The 24095-nt window shown below is 38.9% G+C and overlaps 3 protein-coding genes across 7 annotated transcripts in view; 2 read left to right on the top strand and 1 right to left on the bottom strand.

Annotated features, from left to right (window-relative positions):
- RABL3 (RAB, member of RAS oncogene family like 3) overlaps window positions 1-11704 on the top strand; it is a 37583-nt gene extending 25879 nt beyond the window's left edge. Inside the window, exons 5-9 of one of the 4 annotated variants that reach the window (XM_038582974.1) lie at window positions 1023-1173; window positions 5286-5357; window positions 8439-8477; window positions 9024-9129; window positions 11337-11704. In XM_038582974.1, the coding sequence (XP_038438902.1) occupies window positions 1023-1173; window positions 5286-5357; window positions 8439-8477; window positions 9024-9089 (328 nt within the window). In that variant the 3' untranslated portion in view covers window positions 9090-9129; window positions 11337-11704. Of the gene's footprint in view, window positions 1-1022; window positions 1174-5285; window positions 5358-8438; window positions 8478-9023 lie in introns of all 4 variants that reach the window. The other 3 variants (XM_038582973.1, XM_038582972.1, XM_038582975.1) reach the window with 3 other exon arrangements.
- GTF2E1 (general transcription factor IIE subunit 1) overlaps window positions 1-17983 on the bottom strand; it is a 99946-nt gene extending 81963 nt beyond the window's left edge. Inside the window, exons 1-3 of the mRNA XM_038582964.1 lie at window positions 17863-17983; window positions 8341-8596; window positions 3959-4010 (exon numbers count right to left, since the gene is read on the bottom strand). The gene's annotated coding sequence lies outside the window, so the exon portion shown is untranslated. The remainder of the gene's footprint in view (window positions 1-3958; window positions 4011-8340; window positions 8597-17862) is intronic.
- Window positions 17739-24095, top strand: part of HGD (homogentisate 1,2-dioxygenase) — a 41727-nt gene continuing 35370 nt past the window's right edge. The window contains exons 1-3 of one of the 2 annotated variants that reach the window (XM_038582962.1): window positions 17739-17928; window positions 23039-23110; window positions 23949-24037. In XM_038582962.1, coding sequence (XP_038438890.1) covers window positions 17914-17928; window positions 23039-23110; window positions 23949-24037 — 176 coding nt within the window. In that variant the 5' untranslated portion in view covers window positions 17739-17913. Of the gene's footprint in view, window positions 17929-22596; window positions 22678-23038; window positions 23111-23948; window positions 24038-24095 lie in introns of those variants that run through there. The other variant, XM_038582961.1, reaches the window with a different exon arrangement.

Genomic DNA, 24095 nt, shown 5'->3' with positions numbered 1-24095 from the left:
GAAAGAAAAATAATGTCAAAGGAAGAAGAAAAGCTATGCTTAACTGGGTTATATTGATTGTATCATGCAATATTGATTTACTGTCATAAGGTGTTTGCAGCCAGATTTTACTGACTGTTGTAAATTGAGCTTATAACATGTCAGAAATCCAAATCTGTTTTATTTCTCATACATGAATAGAATTTAAGTTAAATGGTCAACATTGGGCTCTAAATTCCTTTCAGTAGTAGAAGGAATACTACTCTGTTCTTTTGGTAAAACTAGGGAGGGGGAGGAGGATTGTAATAGCCACTGACCCAAGGCCCCTAACCCTAAGTGATTCATATCGCCGCTCTCTTCCATGGCTCTAAAAAAATTATTTGGTGCTTAATTCTTTTCTTTTACTCTTCATTTTGCATTTCAGCTGCTTCTTTTCCTTTCCATGTTTTGAATCTACCTTTCCCTGGGCTATAGCATCATCTGTGGTCGATTTTTCTGGCCATCAGCATCCTTATTTCTCAATTTCATAAAATGATATATTTCTCTTTACTGTTTGTAGACAGAAATGTGTATGGTGGTAGGTATAGAATTTATGCATACCCCTGACGTTTGCCATTTTTCCCTCTGACCAAAGGTTTGAATATCATCCTAGATTCCTGTTTTCACTCCACTGAAGTTTGAATCCACTCTCTGTATCTACCTAGAAAAATTCTTGAGTTGTTAGCCTTAGAAGACAGAGCTTTGGGAGAAGTCAAGTCAGCCTGCTTTCATATACCTGGTGGGCATTCAGTTAGTCTATAGAGAGTCAAGAAAATAAAATTTGAGTAGTTAGATGAATAGCTGCAAACTCTGTAGATGGTGAGGATGGGTTGATAAATAAACAAGTAGATGGAAGAAATTGGGACAAAATAGGTTTATAGGTGGGGGCCGAGCAAGAGTCAGTAAAATATCAGTAAAATAGTATAAGCTACTTGCATTTAAACATTAGACATCTATATCAGAAAGGTAAATTCTATTCACCTCTTCATTATTACTTATCACAGGGATTATGACCGGGAACAGTTTGCTGATAACCAAATCCCACTGTTGGTAATAGGGACTAAACTGGATCAGATTCATGAAACCAAGCGCCATGAAGTTTTAACTAGAACTGCTTTCCTGGCTGAGGATTTCAATGCAGAAGAAATTAATTTGGTATGTATTTTCACTAATGCATATTTCTGTTATCATTAGTTAAAGACTTAACAAGTCATAAATTCTCACAAAAGCAGCTTTATACTAAAATCAGGCATTTGGGTTCGGGTCCAAAATGTAGTGAAGATTGGAACCAACATAGACTGTCAGAGGAGGACAGGCAGTTCAACTTCCTAATATGCTGATCTGTTAGAATGTTCAAACTTTGTTCTATGAATAATATAAACATGGGCTTTTTCTTGAAGATATTTTAAGATCACACCAAAATCAAAATAATTAAAGTAACAAAGAAGGGTCACTGACACCTTGATTATTCTTGCTTTAGAAAAGCTTCTTAAACTACAGAATTTAACTTAAAGAGCAAATAAATAGATAAATGAGAAAACTACAGAGTGTAAACTAGGAGTGCTTCACGAGCAGTAGACAAACTTGTATGTATATAGAGCATTGAGTTTCTTCCTGAGATACATAGCTCAATTAGAACTGGATGCTAAAAAGGATAAGAAAAGTTCTCACGTAAGCTAGATAGATTTGCCTAGAGAAAGATCTTGGCCAGTGCTTCAGTCACGGTTTATGTGTCATTATTCACAGGTAGGATTTCTGTAACATATTCAGTGCCCTGGCAATTCCAGGTGGAATTGGTAGTGGTGGTGGTAGTGGTGGTTTAATAATACTAATGACTATAATTTACTGACCACTTACTATGTGCCACACCCTGTTCTACTGCTTTATGTACATTATCTCACATGTTTGTCGTCATATCAACACTATAAGGTAGGTACTGTAAGTATTTCCATTTTAAAGATGATTAGAACCAAAGAGAGGTAACTAGACCTAGTCAGGCACTCTGACTCCAGGGCCAATGCTCTACAATTAAGTCTATTTTCCACTTAATTATTCTCCAGCTAACATTTAGAACCTTAGAGCTGAAAGAACTCTTAGAAATCATCTAGATCACCAATTAATACCCAAAATTGCCTGTAAACTCATGTTATCAATGTAGCTGTGAAAAAATTTGAATAAGTGTTCCACAGCTGGAACTTTTTTTTTTTTTTTTTTTTTTTTTTATTTATGATAGTCACAGAGAGAGAGAGAGAGAGGCAGAGACACAGGCAGAGGGAGAAGCAGGCTCCATGCACCGGGAGCCTGATGTGGGATTTGATCCCGGGTCTCCAGGATCGCGCCCTGGGCCAAAGGCAGGCGCCAAACCGCTGCGCCACCCAGGGATCCCCACAGCTGGAACTTTTTATTCATAAGATCTGACAGGAGGACCAAGACTCCGTAATTTTAATTAATGACTCAGGTAATTCTGATGCCCTTACTCTGTGAATAAACATTTGTGAACACTGGTTGGTTCAAACCAACCTCTATCCCATAACTGAATCAACTTCTGCCTGCCATTCCATTGTTTTTTACATTCTGCTTTGCAGTGGGTGGGTGCCTTATTTTTCTCACCTGCCACCATGGAATCTTTGGTGTAAATGTCCCAGCTAGTTACACTGGACCATGGTATTCCAGAGGACTCCTGTTACATAGAATATATAATAATATCCTTGTTGAAGAAGTGCTGAAGTTCCTTTGTTTGAACATTATTTCCCATGGAAATTACCATTGAATATACTTAATTTGTTCCAGTAATTACTTTCAGTGTATTTTGGAATGTATCTCTTTGTAGTGCCTGTGGGTTTCTGTGACACTACCCTGATATGTATTTTTCCTATTTTTCTTGCAAAGGCAGAGCCGTCTCTTAATTGTTAATAAGATATAAAGGTACTCAAGTAATGGTACTTTGACACACATGGTTTCCATAGAGTTCACACACAACATACTTTTGGCCTTTATCAGTGTACAGCTTCAAGAACACAACAGAAATAAGAGGGTTTTGAGGATGCAGAAGAAGGAAAAATGAGGAGGAAAATTTGATACAAGCTTCAAAAAGAGACAGCAGTCAGAAAGACTTAGCAAGTAAATATAAAGCCTCAGGTAAAAATGTAAGGTGACATATTAGCACTAGCATCTTCAGTTACTGTATGAATTTACTTAAAACTATATATTAGAAAAAGGGAAGACTTGAATGTATATATCAGAGATGAACTCAAAGTTACCATCTCGTGCCTGAAAAACAAATTGGTTTAAATTATAAATAGGGAGACAATTGCTTTTTTTTTTTTTTTTTTTTTTTTAAGTCCTATTAGGCTTATTGTGTCTAGGACAAATTTTTCTTTTTACTTCAAAATGATTATATTGAAGCATCTTCCCTACTTAATATTCCTTTCTCAAGCTTAGCTAAGCTATTTAAAGCTATTAATCTTCAATCTTTGCCCTCAGCCATGATCAGTGGCAGATGGCTCTTTAAACTCTAAAATTCTCATCCTAAAATCATAGGGTTTCTATAGCCTACTCAACCTATAACTGGGAGCCCTTAGAATTAAGTTTCAGGAGGTTCTGCTTGTTTGCTGTTTGATTTAGTTTTCATATTTAGCACTATAGCTCGATTTGGAATCATCTCTGAAGTCTTTTGACACCATGGTGACTATGTAATCAATATCCATTTTGTAAAACACGTCCAGCACGAGTCTACCTCAGGTTTCTCTTATGTGCCCCAGCTGCCATATGAATGTGTTCAGACATTATTTCAAGTACAGCAGTTTATACTGTGATGTTTCAGTTTTTTTGATCCATACATGGAATTAACTTTTATTGTGTTAGGTGCTTTTGTACCTGAAAATTCAATCTGGTAGCATTTTCTTAGAATGAAAAGAAAAGGGAACTAATATTTCAGTACCTGCTATGTATGTGCATTATCTTCTTTATCTTCTTTAATTTTCACAAAAATCCTGTGGAAAAAGTATTATGTTATCCTTATTTCACAAATGAGCAAGCTCAAATTTAAAGGCAGAGTAACCTAACCAATGTCACACAATCTAGAGATGTTGGGACTGATAGTCAGATTCAAAACTTGGTGGCTTCAAAGACCTAATTTTTCTAGTACTCTGTGATTTTTGAAAAATTTCTCATAGTCTTCTTTTTGGGTGATTTTGGAAAATTTATTCTAGTTTCCAGCCAAAATTAAAAATGTGAGCCTCGAAATGTTATATGTAGATAAAATAGGTAATTATTACAAAATTTACCGGAAAGGACTCGTGTCTTAGAGATTACAAAACAGAATAAATGCAACAACAGTGATTTCAGTAATTGCCCAAGGGACACAGACCATCTACAACTGGAAGACAAATACTATCTTTGTAATGGAGCCTACACAATATCCTCATAGTTTGGTCTTAGGTGGCATTTGTGGTAAAATTCAAAGTGCTCTGTCTCTGGAAATAGATAATTATTACAAGCAAAAGCTACTTAACATTAGAATTCCAGGAAAAGGATAATAAACCTTATAAGATCTTTACTGATCATTGTAATTTACTAGTTATCTCGTAATGTTCATCTCTTCTGGGCCCCATTTTTTTTCCTATTTTTCAAAATCCTATTTAATAGTAATGCATCTATTATTTATTATTAATACTTAATGATATTTAATAATAATAAACTTACTCTTTATTGTTTATTATTATCAAAAATGTATCTATTATTACCTTTATGGCCTACCAGGTGGTATAGTACTTTGCAATTCGATGAGTGAGAAATACCTGGCAGCAGTTGTGTGTGTTCTTTGCTCTAACTCCTTATTTCCATGATTCCTGCTGTTCATATGAACTGCACAGTACTTAGATGGTGCTGGTTAATAACTAGTACTAAAAAGGGAAGTATTAACAGTTTTTAATGGCTGTTTCTGTTTTTAGGGTAGGTCACTTGATTAGTGTCTTAGTTTTGTTATTAGTAAAATTAGCAATCCTGTCTTCCTTTATGAATTATTTGATGATGAATACATTGGTTCAATGTCCTCTAATATTCAATAAATAGCCAAAAGTGGCCCTATCTTCCTTTAGCACTTTCCTCTTTGCTTTGTGCATCCTAATTTGAAAATTACTTAAATATTTTAGAAGAGTATTATGCCTAACATTTGATTATAGAAATGTGCAACAGGAAAAGTAATGACTAACAAAGAGCTTATGTTTCTTAACTTTTAATCATGCATCTTATGCTTTATCTTCTAGGATTGCACAAATCCACGGTACTTAGCTGCAGGTTCTTCCAATGCTGTCAAGCTCAGTAGGTTTTTTGATAAGGTAATAGCTTCAATTAAGTTATTTTTAAACTTAATTTATATAGTATGAGAGTTAAATTCTTTGTAGAATGCTTTGTCCTTTTATTCCTTCGTCCTGAACTTGATAGCCTGAATACTTGTTTTGATCTCTCTTATCTGTTGGTATAATTGCTCAAGGCTTGCTGACGTATTTATTTTATCACCAGTGTTCTCTAAGCAAAGGATGAAAGCTACTGGATTTAAGTGAGTTATTTTAAAAGATACCTAATTTCCCTCCTTAAAACAAATTATGTTTTTCTCTTTTCCAGCTCTTTCTCTACTTATTCACATCTTCTCCACCCCCACAAAAGGCACTGAACCCAGGAGATTCTGCTTAAAGCTCTGAGTTCTTTTTGCTCTCCCAGCTATCATAGTTGTTCTCCACATAAATGTCACCTGTACTTTTAAGGTTATGTCATCTCCTTGATTCCCTCATTTTCCCTCTCAGAACACTTGCATTCCAAATATTGACTCTTGCTAGCATCATCTTATGTCCTGAACTGGAATGGAAGTATAGAATGACTCAGCATACTGGTAATTTAGGGCACTGTTTGTCTTTCCTTCACAAGGCCATGTGGCTGCATCATACACAGTATTGACCAAGTCTAAAGTGTTTGCCTAATGTTGGATTTACGTAGTAAAGTAAAAGAGAGTATATTTCTGTCTGTATTACTGAAAAAGACCAATTTCTGTATTACGTTTCCTTTAAGGGTACAAGAAAAACAGTGCCCTCCTCATAGCTCTTTATGATAATCATTTTTCTTTTACCCACTTAGGGATCTAATATTTGGCCCTTTTGCCCATAATGTCATAAGATAAGCCCCACAGCCCTCCCTGTTTAATAGTAGACCCCTGGGAAATGTTTGCTTCAACTCAGAACTTCCCAACCAGAGTGTGGCAGATAGAGTACAGGTGTGCCAAGATAGCAAGTCCCTCATTTCGAGTAGCAAGGGTTCCCCAGGCTGAGTGATCAGTAACCCCCTTCATTTGGCCCAACATGCTGTGCAAATATTAGCATTTCCTAAATGCACCATGACATGAAGAATGTTGCAAAGCAGTGCAAGGGACTGGATCTTCTTTCCATGCTATTTTCAAACTTCAAACATAAGAACTTCCATTTAGTTTAGATCCAGGGCCCCCATCTGATACTCTCTTCTGTTGCCTGAGAGCAACAGCTTATAAATCTTTGTCTAACACAGGAAGATCCTACAATATATTGCTTAAACTTGTTAATAATTTATTAATTTGGAAATTGTTGAAAGGAATAAAAAGGTACAGACTTTGAGTTATAAAATGTGTAAGTCACAGGGATGAAAAGTACAGCACAGAGAAGATGGTAATACCGTAATAGCTTTATATGGTACAGATGGTAACTACACTTACTGTAGTGAGGTTTTGTCATGTAAATAATTGTCGAATTATTATGTTGTAATAACTGGAAACTAATAGAATACTGTATGTCAACTATACTTCAACAAAAAATAATTTTTAAAAAATGTAGTAAGTTAGATCCTAGAGAAACAATGGGTTATGGACTAGTGTGACCTGAGTTGTCAGGGAAGACTTGATTCAAAAGAAATCAGAGCGAGCTTGGTTAGTTCCAAGAAGAGAGCAAGATTTGGTAAGAGAAAGATACTGCAAGTTGAGAGTAAGGACTTAAGAGCAAAAGCGAAAAGGTAGCTTCTCTCTTCATTACCTGAATCACAGTGAAACATATGTGGATTAGGAGGGTGGCCAGACTTCCAGACTAATGTGGTTGCCTGAAACCACAGTAGCCAGCAACTAAATTTTGCCCATTTTCTATCAGATCTTCCAGAATTTGGTATAAAGATTTCTTTTCCAAGAGGGAATCTAGCTCCTCCTCCAGACTCCCTTAAGTAGTAATTCCTCCCCACTTTAGAATGATAGAATTTTCCTGACCTGCTATGGAGGGAAAGAAGGTCACCCTCTTTTTTGTGTGTGGGATTGAGTATTTTGAGATATATACTGATCACAAATCAGCTTTTCCACCTTTGGGCCCAGTGAATGCAACCTTACCCTGGGTCACCTGTGGCTAAAAGTAACCCAGCCATAGTCTGAAAGATAGAAAGAATCTAGATAATTTGGCCATCAAGCCAGTGAAAGCAGGGTGGCACAACCCTGGAAGAAGATACCATGCTCTTATTCAGGGAAATTCTTAGCTTCATAATTCTGGATTCCAGCATCTTAAAGTTAATCTGCAGCTAATATGTATTCTTATCTGATTGGCTTTTCTTAATCACAACAGCTCTGTGTAAAGAAAATCATACTGCCTCTGTAAGCATTACAGTTTCTCAAGTGTTAGAACAAAATTCATTATTTTTTAAACATTTATTTATTTATTTGAGAGAGAGAGAGCACAGCTATCATCTGAAAACATAGTGCTCTTAAACTCATTATATTAGGGCCTATATTTTAAGAGGTTTTCTTCAGCAATAGTGATGGATTTGTGCAGATACATCCACTGCTTTACCTCGTTTCTCCTGTTGACCAAATACAGACAGTTCTAAAACTACTGAATTAAGGATACAGATTCACTCCATGGAAGGAAGTTCATTGAATGCTTTTGACCTACCAAATTTATCACTGTGTTTACTCCAGGGGACATGGCAGTTGACTATATTACACATTCCCCTGTAAGGAATAGCTGTACTATTGTAGTAACGGTAAAAGTGCTCTGCTTTTCTTATGGATTCTATTTTGTATCTTTGGACTGACTAGTAGGAAATTTTGAGCAAGATTTGCTTCTGTACACTGGAAACTGCATGGATTATTATGTCATTCTCTGGTTATTTAGTCATTTTTGTGCATTCATTTATTTTTTTGATCTATTATTAATGGTTTGGGGAATAAGGCAAGCTTTTATGGAAATACGCCCACACTCCTGATCTTAGCACTAGATTTAACTCATTGTACTGGATGTCCATAACTATTGAAAAAACTCTTACCTTAGATATGCCTTTTAGTCCCGTTAGTGGCAACTGCAGTGTACCACTTTTCCAGGGATGTTTGCTAAGCCCTTAAAATCTTTATTTGTTTCTCACAGGTCATAGAGAAGAGATACTTTCTAAGAGAAGGCAATCAGGTCTGTATTCTTGATAAAGTGGGTTCTAAATTTGGATAAGTGATTTCAAAATTTACTTTCAGAAGTGGTTAAAAAAAAAGTAAAATCTTTTGTAGGCACAAGCATTTTCTTCTGTCCTGCTAAACACAAAAGAAAAAAAAAATCAGATCAAGGGAAAATAGGGTTCAAAGAAACAAAAAGAATGCTGGGACAAGGTTATATTATAAACTAATAGAAGAAAATCATTTGCTTAAGACTCTATAGGTATCTATCCAGAACCTGTCACAATGCAGGCAATTCATATAAAAGTGCAATTGATATATGTTATGAGAGTCACCTTCATCTTCCCTGATTTAGATGACACTATCACCAATTTGTTGGCAAATATTTTCCATTTTGATAGAATTTATTTTATTATTTAATCTAAGTAAAACCTCAGAGAGATGGTTCTTTGAGGAACAACAGGCCGACATACAGAAACAGAAAAGAAGGGAACAAATCGAAAAGGCTATTAGTATTTGAACTCTGCATGCTAAGACGTAACATGATTATCTTTCTTGCCTACAGATTCCAGGCTTTCCAGATCGGAAAAGGTTTGGGGGAGGAACATTAAAGAGCCTTCATTATGACTGAATTACACTCATCCTCTGGAAGAGTGAGCAAGCAGTGGCAGGTTTGCACAGCTTCCTTCTTGCTGTGTTGATTATTAATGTTTCAGCCTTTTCACAGAACCATCTTAAAATGCCGCCCTTCAGCCTCACCCTTTAATGGAAAGCTGAAAGGAAGTGACCGTGTGGGAGGTCCAAACTCTGTCCCCATCATCTCTGTTCCTCACCTTTCTGTCCCCATTTATAGATTATGTCAAAGCCTCATGGAAATATGAGATGTTGTCAAAATGATGCAGGAAATGAGCAGTGACAGAGTGCTGCAGAGAAAATTTACTCTTTCCAGAACTGGAAGGTTTTTATGGGTCTGTAATTTTCCCACACTCCTTGCTGAAGGCCTAATTAAGTACTTCAGAAATGTAGCTCTGTTGTTTTACCTTTTGAGGGGAAAGGTTATGTTACCCTGGATCGTGCACCCCAAACAGCCTCTCTCATTTTCAAAGAAGCAAAATTGTGTTATTTAATTGCGTCCACTTTCATCACACACAAGGATGCCTAATAATAGCAGCCCTCATCTCCCTCTCTCTTCTCCTTTGCAAGTCGTTCAGTGGCTAGAAGAGGCGGACTCAGAGCTGGAGTTAAATATAAATAGATTAATAATACATAGAGAACAGCAGTACCGGAAAAGAAGAGTTCTCCGAGAAATGGACACCTCCCTAAATCCTTCACTCTATGTTCCAGTTGTCTGCACTGTCTTACAGATTTCTATTTGGAAAGAGGTAGGGTGAGATCTCAGACCTGCATGAGGGCAGCAAGAGAGATTTACAGCCTCTTCAGTTTCCATGCTTTTAAAGGAAAAGTCAACTCCTAAAATGTCTCTTAAGTGCAGTTGGTAAACTAAGAATATTATTCTCTGTGTCAACAATGTATTTATGGGGAGAAGTAAAAATAAGTTCCACAGCAACACATTTACATGAATTATGGACTAGGATTCTTAGATTTCATAATCCAACGTCTTTTGGGTGGTGTATGTGTGTATGTATGCATAATTATTCATCGTTTCTTTTTTTACCCATCTTTTCTGCTTGTTTAATTCTCTATGCCCTGGTTCTTCTTTAATATATAGACCTGGTTTCCAAAAACTGCAATTTGCTGCTTTATTTAACACCCATTTTTGCTCTCTGGCTCTGCAGCAGGTCTTTGCACTCCTGATTTTGTTCCATATTAAAAAAATAATAATAATCACACAATTTCAGCTTCTCATTTTAAAACTAGGCAAAAAACCCACTAAATTCATTTCTATTCCATTTTAATTACATTTCAGAAATACTTTGGAAATCAAGGTATGCTAAAAGAGGATCTTAAAATAAAAATGTTAGCCAGTGCTTTTAGAAAGGCAGTTGTAGGAATTTGGCAAAGGATTTTTAAGGCACTTTTCATCAACCAGAATATTCTTTCTCTGCATCCTTGCCACTAGACTTAACCCTGATTTCTTTTTTGATACAAAGGAGAGCTATGCAAATCAGGCTCTGTATGTGTAGTTTGGCACAACCTGTTGTGACAGAGGCCATGCAGGTAGGCAGCAGAAACCAAATTCATACACAAAGACTTGACCCAACTAAAGTTCTTTGTGTTCTGTTTTAAAAAAATTAATTAAAAGAAAATTATACTTACAAAAAAAAATACAACACCAAAGCAAAAATCAATATATAGCCCTTTCCTTCCTCCCCCCTTTCTTCCTCTTTCTTGCCCTTAATTTAAAAATCTATCTCAATTTATTTTCTCCCTTATTAAAAAAAAAAAGTAACCCATCACTGATTGCTTCAGGGTCAGCCTTGAAATCTTAACAGTACTCCACAACTCCCATTTCTTCTTGCTGTCAGACTTGACTCCCCGGATTATAGTTTTCTGAGAAAAAAAAAGTTTTTAATCTATGGTGAATTTATTGCAAGTATTAGTATCAGCAAGACCAGGCTCTTTGCCAAAATGAATGTTATTAGCCAAAGTTCTTCAAAAAGAATGTTTTGAAGCATAATTTTTGCTAAGATTTCCTGAGATGTGCTCATCAAAATTGCTTTTGATAATCAACAAATGTAAATACCAAAATACTTCCTGAGAAGTATTAATTAAATCTTTAATTTTCTTGATGGAACAAGTGGCTAGCAATAGAGAAAGATTTTTTTTTTCCTGTTGTGATTTAGATGTCTAACCAATGTTATTTTTTGTGGAGGCAACCAGACGTGAAGGCATATATGGTCATTCATCTGTCCCTCAGGTGACAGGGCCTCTCATTGGAAACCAACTAAAGATTTGGGTTGTCCTCTCCACTCTGTGCTCTGAAAAGAATTGCTGCTCCCAAAGGGATTGATCCATATCAGCGTTATCTCGGGTTCTCAGAAGTCCCTAAACTTGAGGCATCCATGGCGGATTCCAAGTGCCTTAACACTGCTGTTTTTCTGTCCATTCTGAAAATGGACTATGTGGAACGGATGTACTGGACCATCAGACTGAGATGAAGAACCCCTAATTGCTGCCATGACCAAGCTTGAGTGTCTGTTTTCAATAGTGTATGCTGTAGCACCCAGCCCAGAGAGGACCTTGTATGGGTTTTTAATAAATGTTGGTTTAATTGAAATTTTTAAAGCATGTGTACCATCTATTTTAAGAAGTTTGAAGGTCTAGCAGGATATCTGCATTGATTTAATATTTGTTAAAATTCAAAGGAGGATACTGTTTGGGGGAAGGAGGAGAAGGAAATAAAAAATTCATTCCTCTGTAGTCCCCAGACTGAGGTAAATCGCTGTGGTAGGAAAGGAAAGAAAGGTTCCAGATGATCCAGCCCTGAAAGAATCCTGAGCCTCCAAAATAGTCCCTGGTATGTTTGTCTGAAGCAAACTTGGAGCCTACCAGAGCTGCTCCATAGAGTATGACAGGGGTCTGACTTTCATTATTATTAGCACCTCCATTGAAGGACTCAGTGGCTTTTAAGTTCAAATGTGCATAAAAATCCTCTGAAGTGTTTAAAATGTAAATCTTGGAATTTCATCTGCCCCCTCTTGCCCAATTCTGTATATATGGTATAGGGGAGGATTTTGTATTTTTTAAAAGGCAAACCAGATGATTCTGATGCAAATAGTCCAGGATCTATGCTTTGGTAAAAATAATACATATCACAAAGCAGAGAATACAAAGAATGTAGACTCTGCTTAATGGCACCTTTACATCAGAATTCACCCTCACCTTAATGAATAAGCCATTCATTCCTCTCAAGGTTATACGTGCCACAGCAATCATGAAATGGTTGTCACATCCTCTATTGGCAAAACAGGAAATGGTTGTTTGTGACGTACTACTACCTTTTTTATTACTATGTTCCAGGTGTATCTATTTCTATTAAGATGTCTTGCCATCTTACAGTCCTCTCTTGTACCACATTTGTTTTCTCAGCTGGCTAATCATTAAGCTTTACCAAGGTAATCAGTAAGAACTGGTGAAAAACAAAATCCCTGAACTCCCAACAAAGTTGTAAAACCTGGCTCAGTCTCGGCAAGTACATCTTTGAGTTCCATCTGTTTCTTGGAGACCCTCTAAAACTCCTCGAAGTCCATCCTGGAGTGATTGCTCTGCGTCACATTGCTTCACCATTACCCTGTAACAATCCCTACTTCCCAGGACGTAATGTTTTCCAGTTTGCTGGTGTGGATCAGTGGTCATCCAACGGGGATGGGTACAAGTATCCCCTCCAAGAGGTACATGGGCACAAAGAGTTTTAGGGAAATCATTTTACAGGTCATCAATCTGCATACGTATGTTAAAATCGATCAGCTTATGAATGCAACTCAATGCCAATTACTTCCCACCTGTGCATGCTTTCACACTCTTTTTCTGGGGCAGCCCCGGTGGCACAGTGGTTTGGCGCCGCCTGCAGCCTGGGGTGTGATCCTGGAGACCCCGGATCCAGTCCCACATTGGGCTCCCTGCATGGAGCCTGCTTCTCTCTCTGCCTGTGTCTCTGCCTCTCTCTCTCTCTCTCTCTCTCTCTCTCTCTCTGTGTCTATGAATAAATAAATAAAATATTTTTTTAAAAAATCTTTTTCCCACAACAGAAATGGAACCTCTTAACATAGGAATATGTTATATTGCCCCAGGGTGTAAATGTCTTAGGATGCCAACAAAAAGACAATTCTCAATATTAGCTTTATTTAAGGACTCTGTTCTACTCACATAATTATTTTTTTAAAAAAATCAGACTTCTCAAGGAAGAATTCCTGAGAACAAAGCAAAGAGAGTTTTGGTAGGAAATATCCAAGGCTGTGGCACATTCTTTCACAGCAAGGCTTCTTGCTTGGTCTATTCAAATATCAAAATAACATTTTTTAAAAGATTTATTTATTTATTTATTCATGAGAGAGAGAGAGAAAGAGAGGCAGAGACACAGGAGGAGGGAGAAGCAGGCTCCATTCCGGGAGCCCAACGCGGGACTCCATCCCGGGACTCCAGGATTGCGCCCTGGGCCAAAGGCAGGCGCTAAACCACTGAGCCACCCAGGGATCCCCTCAAAATAACATTTTTGTGAAAAATAATTATACAGGCAAAGGGGAATAAAATTTACATCTATTATTTCAGCTCTTTCTGAGTAAATGAATTAGAAAAAGCACATCTAAGTGAAAGTAACATTTAATTAAAGTCAATGATTCCAGGCATCCCTGGGTGGCTCAGCGGTTTAGTGCCTGCCTTTGGCCCAGGGCATGATCCTGGGGTCCCGGGATCCAGTCCCACATCAGGCTCCCTGCATGGAGCCTGCTTCTCCCTCTGCCTGTGTCTCTGCCTCCCTCTCTCTGTGTGTCTCTCATGAATAAATGAATAAAATCTTTAAAAAAAAAAAAAAAAAGTCAATGATTCCAGTAGCTGAATAACCAAGCCTTTTCCAATCAGGTTTCCTATTATTTCCTTGCAACCAAATTAAATAAGAACCTAACTGAGTTGTTGATAGGTCATTAAAAATGATGTTTAATGATAGATCCCTGATTTTTGATATTTAATTCAGAAAGAGAAGTGATATTGTAACAATTCCTTCCATTCTTACCTACTTATTTATGACAAATCTTCTTAACACATCTGTGAAACCAAAAAAATAAGATTAAATGATGCTGACTCCTATCTTCTTCCAGAAATAAGAATTATAAATAAAAATTATTAATTCATGGGTATATGAATGAATGAGGGGAGGCATCCACCTTATTAAAAGAAGCATTTCCAAAAAAATTTACCTTTTATATTTATTATTTATCAAAATATGTAATATGTATGGGTTACTGTCCTAGAGAAGAATCTTCCAGTCTCCTGGCTGGAGAGTAAAATACTTTCTGATAGCATTCTCTGGCAGTTTAGTGGAAAGAGGCTGGAGGCTTCATAATCACTTATTACACTGGGTTTTGGACTTAGGCTCCACTTCCTGGTGTTTGTGAGTCTGGAACTTCGCTGAATTTTCTTCTGGAGCTTCTGTTAAGAGTAAACCTAATTTGTACTAGAATCTTAGAGAAGCAGACACCTAATGTCTGCAGTTCCTGGTCCTTTTCAAGTTCCCTACCTCATGTGTTCCCTTTATCAATTCACTGAATCTGTTCTCTCTGCCTGGTTTTTAGCATCTTTGTTCTTGTTGCTCACAACTTGGATACTGTTGACTCTGGTTCAGTTGGTTCAGTATATGTTCACCTTGTCCCTACACAACCTGCTCTCTCCGCTGGATGTCCTTTTGAATGCTAAAAAACCACCCTGGCCAAAAGGCACACCTCCCCCTGTTTCAGATGTCTACCAAAACTCTCCCTTTCCCAGTCTTCCCTCATAGACCCCTCCGTCCTGCCCTAAACACATTTCTTTAAATACACTGCCCTTCCTCTTCTCTGCACACACTCTTTCCTCTGCTCAATGCCCTATCCAACTCATTCTATGCAACTTGGCTCAGGTATCAATCTCCTTTGGGAAGGCTTCCCCGCCGTCCTATTCAGGAGGAGGTGCCCCTCAATACCTCCCATAGCACCCGGGCCCTTCCCTGTCACAGCAAGTATGGTTCTCTGTTGTAATGGCCTGTTTGTTTCAGTCTTCTTAGGTATGCTTCTCTAGTAGAGAACAGAACTGAGTCATCTTTGTGCCCCCTGCATCTCACAGGATCTGGCACATAGCAGGTCCTCGAAAATTGTAAAATAAAGCAATGAGCATGTGATTACATTAATCGAAATGGGAAACCATAGACATAGAATGAGATAGTTCCTGAGTTTTGTTTATTCTTATAACCCTCAATAGTATGTGGCACATAGTAGTTACACAAAGCAAATACTTGTTTTATTGCATCACAATTATAAACAAAAAGGAAATACAGTTAGGCCAGCAAATATTTTCAAGCCCCTCAAAGTAATTTTCATCCAGTCAGGGATCTGTGACACTTTCTTACTCTTTTGGAAATCTCCCACACCTCAGGAAAGAGCTTAAACCTGCTTTCCCAACTTCTTAAATCTGCCTTTCCAACTGATTCAGTGGAAAGAGCATAGGAAGTTTACAGAAAAATAAAGAAGTAAAGCTTTTCTCTTATCTTTTATTGATTCCCATTCATGTTTTTCCCCTAACCACCAAAACTAATCTCCAGGATTAATAGATTTAAGATCCAAAGTACTCAAAATCAAATGTAAGAAATATTTTTTCTTGAATTCATTTTTTGATTTTGAGTCTGCATACTACAGTAATAGCAAAAACTTAGCTTCAGTAAAATTGGGGCCACCCCCAACACATACCACTTCCTTCCAGGTGTGTATATAAATTCCAGGGAAGCTTGCATAATACCACAAAGTCATCTGTCTATGCTGACATATGCTGAGATGTCCTAAATTGCCTGGAACCCAGGCATCAAGCCGCACAGTTTGTTACCAACCTGTCATTTGTTGCTTCAGTCTGGCCCTCTCCCTGCTAACACCTCATACACAGGCAAATCATTCTGCTGCTACTGCAGTATGCTGGAGCCTGGGGACCTCTGAAAGTAACCTTAGACCCATGTATATGGAGCAGAGGGTCTAAACTGGCAGCCCATAATCTTTTCAAACCTGCATGCATGTCTTTGACATCACTGTATCCATTATCTCTCACCACTTAACAAACCACCCCAAAACTTAATAGCATAAAATACACCATTGTGTTTGCTTACAATTCTATGAGACAGCAATTTGGACTAGGCCTTGCGGTGGTTCTGCTGTTTTCACCTGAGATCATTCACATGTCTGCCGTTATCTTGCAGCCAGATTGCCTCATTCACATGTCTGGCAGTTAGTGCTGGACTATCTTGCCTTAACCTCTCCTTTCAAGGGGTTTCTCATTCTCAAGAAGACTAGCTCAGCTTCTCTGTGTGGTAATCTCAAGTGGAGAGAAATGGACAAATCCTAAGGCACAAGCACTTTTCAAGCCCCTACATGTGTTGTGTTTGCTCTTAACCAAAACAAGATTCAAGGAGGGTATGAGAAAGACCACATCTCTTACTGGGAAGAGCAGCAAAATCAACATTACAAAAGAGCATGCATACAAAGATGGGAGATAATTTTTGCAACCTACCACAATGGATTTATCCATTCATTTATTCGTTTGTTTTAGTTGCCAATGTTTAAAAATTAGAGCTTCATATAGAAGTCTTATCTTGAAATATGACCTAGCCTATCTACATTTCCTGCCTGGTCTATTGCACTTGTGTCTGTGATAATAAAACCTAGATTACAAGATTGTTTTTGTGAAATTAAATGAGATAATGTCTGTGGAAAAATCTCGAACAAACAGGTACTTGATAATATGGTTTCTTTCTTTCTGAATACAATTAGCTAAGAAGTGGATATCTGACTATGGCTAAGGAGAATAGCCAAGATGAAGGGCAAGGGAGTCATAGAAAAGGTGGCCAGGGGCAGCCCTGGTGGCGCAGTGGTTTGGAGCCTCCTGCAGCCTGGGGTGTGATCCTGGAGACCTGGGATCGAGTTCCGTGTCAGGCTCCCTGCATGGAGCCTGCTTCTCCCTCTGCCTGTGTCTCTGCCTCTCTTTGTGTCTATGAATGAATAAATAAATAAAATCTTTAAAAAAAAAAAAAAAAGGTGGCCAGGTAGTAATCTCTTTGTTTTTAGAAGGATACAGATATTAAAAAACAAGATTCTTAAAGAATTTATTAAAACACTACATATATTTAAGAAATGAAGAGGAACAGTAGTAAAAATCACAGTTTGCTTTAAGTGAAGCACTCCAGGGTCTGGGCAGTTCCCCCAGCTTATCCCTTGGAGACATCTCTGGACATCTGTCTCGCCCCTATCACCATTTCAAGCAGTTGTGTGTAAACACCTATGTCAGAGCACAATTTGTCGTCACATTCTGCAGAGAGTGAACATCCTGCCCTCTTCCTTCTGGGCCTGAGTCAGGACTGTGTCACACACAGCAGGTTCTAACTACCACAGTTCCTTTCCTGGAGAGCTTTACGTTCTCTGTCTTTAGTAATAAGCCTCCTTCTTTTCACTGGAACACGTAATTGGCTAATCTTTACCTCAGGTGAAGAGAAGACAGGCTTCTGCAAACTCTTCCAAAAACAGCTGGGTTTAGTTTAAAAAAAAAAGATATTGTGTAAGCATTTGGAAATAAGCATTCTGGACTTTCTCCCTAGTTATCAGTGAACTAATTCTTGTGGCTGATTTGAGCTGCCTGCTAACCAGTGAGCCCAGTGAAGTGGTGGGAATAACATCCAGAAAGTGGGTTGAAGGAGAAACCGAAGTATTTTGGCTCCATACCTTCTCTGAGCCCACATTTCCTGAAGTCATCACGCCTGCAGCAGAGGGAAAATGGCCGAGTTAAAGGTAAGAGACTCTCTGCTAAGTTTGCTGTGGATTCTTCAGCCAAAACTTATGGAAGCTTCTGAGAATTCCAGAGTGTCACAATCAGAGAGGACTTAGCAAGGCCCTGTTCCAAACCCCTGTGTTCTAGAGGCTTCGCCATGTCTGCAGGCATAGCTGGGGCTGGGGCTGGGGCTGGGGGGTTGCAGGAGAGGTGATAAAGAAAAGAAATGAAGCCTTCATTGTCTATCTCTTGCCTTTGTTCATTTGAAATATTGTCTTGGTAATGCATAGACATCGTAAGAGCTCCCCTCCACCATGGGCAGACACATTTCTCACTGCTTCCCAGCCCCAATGCCCTGCCATCTTCCTGTTGCTGCAGCTTCCTGGACTGCCTCCAGCCAACCAATTAGATTTGCTTAAAATATTCAGTTATTTTGAGGATCCACAATCAGTCCTTGGCCAGTAGAAGCCCTAGCACTTCCTCTAGGAAATAATTCCTTTTAATGATTTAATGTGCAATTGAAAAGTATGTGTGGGTTATGTGCTATTAATGAATTAACTCATATTGTAATCCTCAAAATAAATCTGGACTGTAGGCAGTCTTGTTTCTACTTAACCAATAAGGGAAGGAAAGTTTGGAGAGATTGACTTTCCCAAGGTCACTGCTTATAGATGATAGAGACTGGATCAGAACCTGGTTTGTCTGAATCTAGATCCCAGGCTCCAAAAGGAGCCTTATCAGCATCTAATGAACTTGTGTCTTAAAGGGATTATTTTCCCAGTGTCTCAAACCACACCTAGTGTCCAGCCTGGGCTTGGAACAGTGCCCAACACATGCATGTGGAATTGATTAGAACTGCCCAGAACTTAGACTCAAGCCAGGAGGGCCACACTGTAGGCTTCTTTCAGGATACATAGTTTGAACACTTCCCTAATGCCTTTCAACTGATACGAATTTGAAGAATCAAACATCTCCCTAGCTGATAGGGATCCTGAAAACACTCAACACTGAGGTAAATGAATTTATCCTACTGCCTGACTAAGAGAAAGGCTGCAAAAGAACTGTCATTCATTGATTCAGCAAATATTGTGTGTTAGTACTGATGCCACAGATTAATATTGGAAAGGAACTGAGTCTGGGCTAGGTAGAGTCAAGAGAAACTTCTTGAAGAAGGCTGTTCCTGAGTAAGTCATAAGAGATTAGTAGAAACTGGCTAAGTTGAAAGAGTTGGGAGGCAGAGAAAACAGTGAGTACAAAGTCACAGCACATGCAGATAGCCCAGAATGTTCTGGGAGCCAAGAGAGTTTCAGCTAAATTTGAGATGCTGTAGGGACAGCTAAGTTGAGATACTCAGGATGCAGTGTGATGTACGGATCTGGATCTCAGGGGAGTGGGTAGGGCCAAGAGAATGGATACTAGATCATGGCATCATATCAATGGTTGTAGCTGAAGTCTTGGAAGAAGGAGAGTCCATAAAAACTGTTTCCTGATGAAAATCCTATGAGGGAGTTCAGCAGAGGTTGGAAACATCCGTACCATTTATAAATAAATTATATCCAAAATCCTATCCTGCTGAAATTTTTAGCAACTTATTATGCATAGCACCAGCAGACCAATGTAAGTTGCATGCTGGTCTTTGTTCTCAATTTCAAAGGCTTTCTTCCCTGCCTGCTGTCTAATCTCCACAAGCAAAGGTTAGCTCTAGAGATCAGGAATCCAAACACAGAGAGCCAGATTGCATCATTCTAATCAATAAACATTATGTAAGTCAAAAAATACACTTCTCAGCTTTTATTTCTTCATTTTAATGGATATAGCAACACAAAGCCTCAAATGAAATCACATTTACATAAAAGCAGCCCAACTGGGGGAAGAAAATTCAAAAGATAAAATAATAAAATTAATTTTCAAATCCACGACCCCCTGTTCTTAAGTTGCTTCACTTCTACAAATCTTGATTTCCTCATTTCAAAAATGAGGATCTGTTTAATATCCAGACTTTGCCCCCACTCAAAATATTTTGATTCACTAGGTCCAAGTAAGTCTGTGTTTAACAAATTTCTGGGAGTGATTCTATTAGCTAAAGATGGGACCCACTAATTTTGTCATTTTGTTTCCTGTTTCTGCTGTAACAAATGACCACAAATTTAGTGACTCAAAACCACACATATTTATTCTGTCACAGTTCTAGGAGTCAGAACTGTGAAATCAGTTTCATAGGCCTAAAATCAAGCATCCCCAGGCTGCCTGCATTCTGTGACTGAGGCTCCTTCTCCAACTGCGCGGTGCACCACTCTAGCCTCTGCTCCGGTCATGACACTGCCTCTTCCTCTTCTGTAGTCAGATCTCCTTCTACTTCCCTCAACTAAGGACACTTGTGATTACATTTAGGGTGTACCCACATGATCCAGGGTAACTCCTCATCTCAAGATTCTTACATCACTCACATCTGCAAGGTCTCTCTGAGTATATGAAGTAATACAAGTCCCAGGGCTTCCGACAGAGATATCTTTGAGGGTCATTTATTCAGCCTCCCACAATGACCTGCAAGCTCCCAACAATCTCTATTGTCTGTTCCCAACACAGTTCATTGGAAATGCTGGACTCTTTCCACAGGAACAAGGTAGCTCTAGTTGCATCTCTACCCTGACTTCTCTCTCTTTCCTTTAAGCTCAGTAAAAGGCAGTGAGGTGCACCATCTGCTCATCCCATCAGGGTGTTACCCACAATCAGAGTCGGGAGAAAGCATGTCATAAACCTACTCTGACACACAGAGCACATGCCGGGATCCAGGGGAGGATTAAAAAGCTGTGTACTAGGCAGTTGCCAGACCCCCGATGGCACTGAAGTTGAATGGAGCCCCATGATTTGTCCTTTCATTTAGAAAAGATTCATACTATTCTCTTGGGGAAAAAGTGAAATCATATTTTTATGCTGGGTCCAGCTATTCAGAAACCTGGACTGAAGAAAACATACAAATTCATTTGTTTAATATTAGATTTTCTTTCCTTCTTGCATAAGGTGTATTTGTACATAGCCACTGAACCAGGTGCCGTTGAACACTTGGATTTTCACAGCTGATATAAGCAGAGTCCAGATCCTGCCCTTGAGCTCAGCACCTTGGGAAAGCAGCTGCAGAGTACTGCTTCCTCAAGTCAGATGCCTTCGGCAGTAGGGGACATGGCATTTGAAAGCTCTAATAAACTCATCTGTAATTCTTCCCTCCGAGGATTAGGAAAACCGACTGACTGGAGAGTGAGTCAGCATTTTCCGCCTCCTCTTCAGCCAATGCACCACAGCTAAGATGCAGAAACCGGCTCAGAACTCACACCTCTCTCAGAGCTGGGTGGCTCCCTTCCAAGTCACCAGCTGTTCTTTCTACTTTCTTTTCTATTTTTTAAAGCAGTCAGAAACAAATGCTTCAGAACTACCTATACTAAGTCTCCTTTCCCTTGTCCCAAAAAATACATACAACCCTGCGTTCTTGTTCTGAGACCAGCAGCAGTGAAGAATGGGGAAGGTTAGTAAGTAAACCCACCCATGCCTAGAGAAGGTTCTGCTGTCTAGTTGGAGCCCTCCAACTTCCCTGCCTCCCTTGCAGAGAGAAACAATGAGGCAGTTGAACAGAGTGAAGGCTCTGTAACGCTCAGTGACTTCAGTCACAGATTGATCCGAAGGTCCATTCCACAGAATTGAAGATAATTTGAGGTCGTTACCATTTCTCAGCATTTCAAATTCAATCCTTGGATTGAATCCCTGACAGTGAGCGTGAGATCCATTCTGAGAGAAGAAAGAAAGAAGAAAACTTTATCTAGTGGAGAGCCAGAGTGCTGGTTCCCAAAGAAATCAGTCCAAACTGCCTGCTGCTGCTGCTGCTGTTAACCTATCTGTGTTTAATAGGATTCATTTTCTTTTAGTGCTCATAGATCTTCAAAAATATATTTTAAAAAATTGTGTCTGGAGGCAAAAAGAATAATTTCACTTCCATTGCTAAGTCATAACATTTCACATTTTATATTTCTTCCAAATATAGCAGTTACCGGCCTGATCATTGCTTACACATCCGGGCATATCGCATTTAGCTCATCCTTATCCATGCTGCTGAGAACTCTGGAGGGCTTACCCTCCACCCACTTACATCCTTCTTATATCTCTTAAAGACAAGTGCTCAGATGGTGGTGTTTCACTCACTGAGCAAGGCTGCACTTGCACTATCCTAGGCTAAAATTAAGTGCATTCATTAGGAACAATAATGGGAAGAAAGGACATTTTTTTATATTTAAATTAGAGAAAAGTGGGTTATGATCCCACTTCTAGCAGCATACATACACTCAGGATAGGCTCTAAATGAAAGGCTAAATCAATCTATTGAGTATCTTCTGGCAAACCAGACACAGAGCAATAGAGGTAAACAAGACTGCCATAGTCACAGATTCCATGGGGCTTATCCGCTAGCAGAGAAATCAGATAGATGCCATTGTACCATTGTGGACAGACTGGTTTGGCACTTCTCTTGAAAGCCTCTCATATCTGCAAACTTCATTTTCATGTATCCACAAAAATACAGATACATACACAAGTGTTCCATAGGTGAACCAGATAACGTAGGTTTCTGACTGGAGCAATATTAGTTTGGAGAACTTTTGCTTATGATTGAATCCACATGCCTCTTTATGGTTGCTTGTTTCAGAGTATGGAGGGGAATGGAGCTCCATGTTCAGGAAGGTTGCCATCCAGGCCCAGCAAGTTCCTATGAATTTGGAGTTGAGGTGATGCCTGAGTTATCTCTTTTCTCCAGAACTCCCTGGTGGAAGAAGAATTAAAGAACCTGTCCTTGGAGTAGAATCATTAAGAATGAGCCCATAAATCAACAAGTACAGATAAGGGTGGAAAGTCTATACTATATCTAGCAGTCTTCTCCCAATTAATTGGTGGTCTTTAAAATTCACACAGAGCATATTTCCTTTCCTGAATGGCCTACATGCTACAACACAGCAAACATATTACATATGGAACATCATACACAAGCACATGTCCATATAGAAATTCTTACCTTCATTAGATTATCAATGTTGTGAAATGCTCTTTAAATCCTGTTAATGATACCCTTTGTGTCTTTGTCATATGCAGTACATCCCCGGATTTGGGAATGAGTGTGCCTCAGAGGACCCTCGCTGCCCAGGTGCCCTGCCAGAAGGACAGGTATGAATGACTAGAATATTAGCTCAGAACACTCTGAATTGTAGGATCAAATAACCAGCCCTCAGGCCAAATCACTTCCACCCACCATTGTTCCTGGGAATTGTCTAGAAGTTTTACAAATCTTGAAGATAATTAGGATATAGAACAATGGCAATACAAAGATTAAAGTGGGACAGTGGTCACCTATGGCAAAGCACCCTATCTGAAATAGTAAGACTAACTATAGGAACTTTCAGGAGGATCCCTGGGCTCAAGGTTAAGAGGACTTCCTTGTAGTTCCCTTGAACAGCATAAGATATGAGAGTGATCAGAAAATAGCCAGTCCTAAAAATGTATTCACAAAGATGTTTACACTAGTGTTGGTTACAATAGCAAAAATATGGCAACAAAAATTTTTTTTTTCAAAAAATTTAAAGAATATTTAGTGGCATGGCAAAATGCTCACAATATGATATTTCCCCTTTCAAGAAAAAGTCATGATCATTATAGGACTACACACATCATCCTTCACTGGATCCCCATTTTGGAGAATAAGATTGAAAGGAAATACCCAGTATATCCACATTGGGTTATTTCTGGATGGTGAGATACTGGGTTGTATTTTATAAATGCTCTACATTCTGCATGTATTGCTTTTCTAATCGGTGGGGGGGGGGGGGGAGGGGAATCACCTAAACAGGTGCTACAAAAAGTATGTGTGGGTTGGGGATGGTCATGTGCAGTGCCCCAGAGCATCCCCATCCAGGACAGAATTCCCCACACTAAATTGCTTGGTGGGAAGGTGGGATGCTTTTCTGATTGAAGTGATGTTGTTTATTGCCTCCCCCCCTTTTTTCAGAACAATCCTCAAGTCTGCCCTTACAATCTGTATGCTGAACAGCTCTCAGGATCTGCTTTCACTTGTCCACGGAGCACAAATAAGAGAAGGTACAGGATTAGGTTAATTCTGACCTGCAGACTGTGGGATTTATGACTGGTACTTAGT

Source organism: Canis lupus, chromosome 33 (genome assembly GCF_011100685.1).
Source record: "Canis lupus familiaris isolate Mischka breed German Shepherd chromosome 33, alternate assembly UU_Cfam_GSD_1.0, whole genome shotgun sequence".
Classification (NCBI taxonomy): Eukaryota; Metazoa; Chordata; class Mammalia; order Carnivora; family Canidae; genus Canis; species Canis lupus.
Note: the sequence above shows the minus strand (reverse complement) of the source record. Positions and strands in the feature narration are given on the sequence as shown.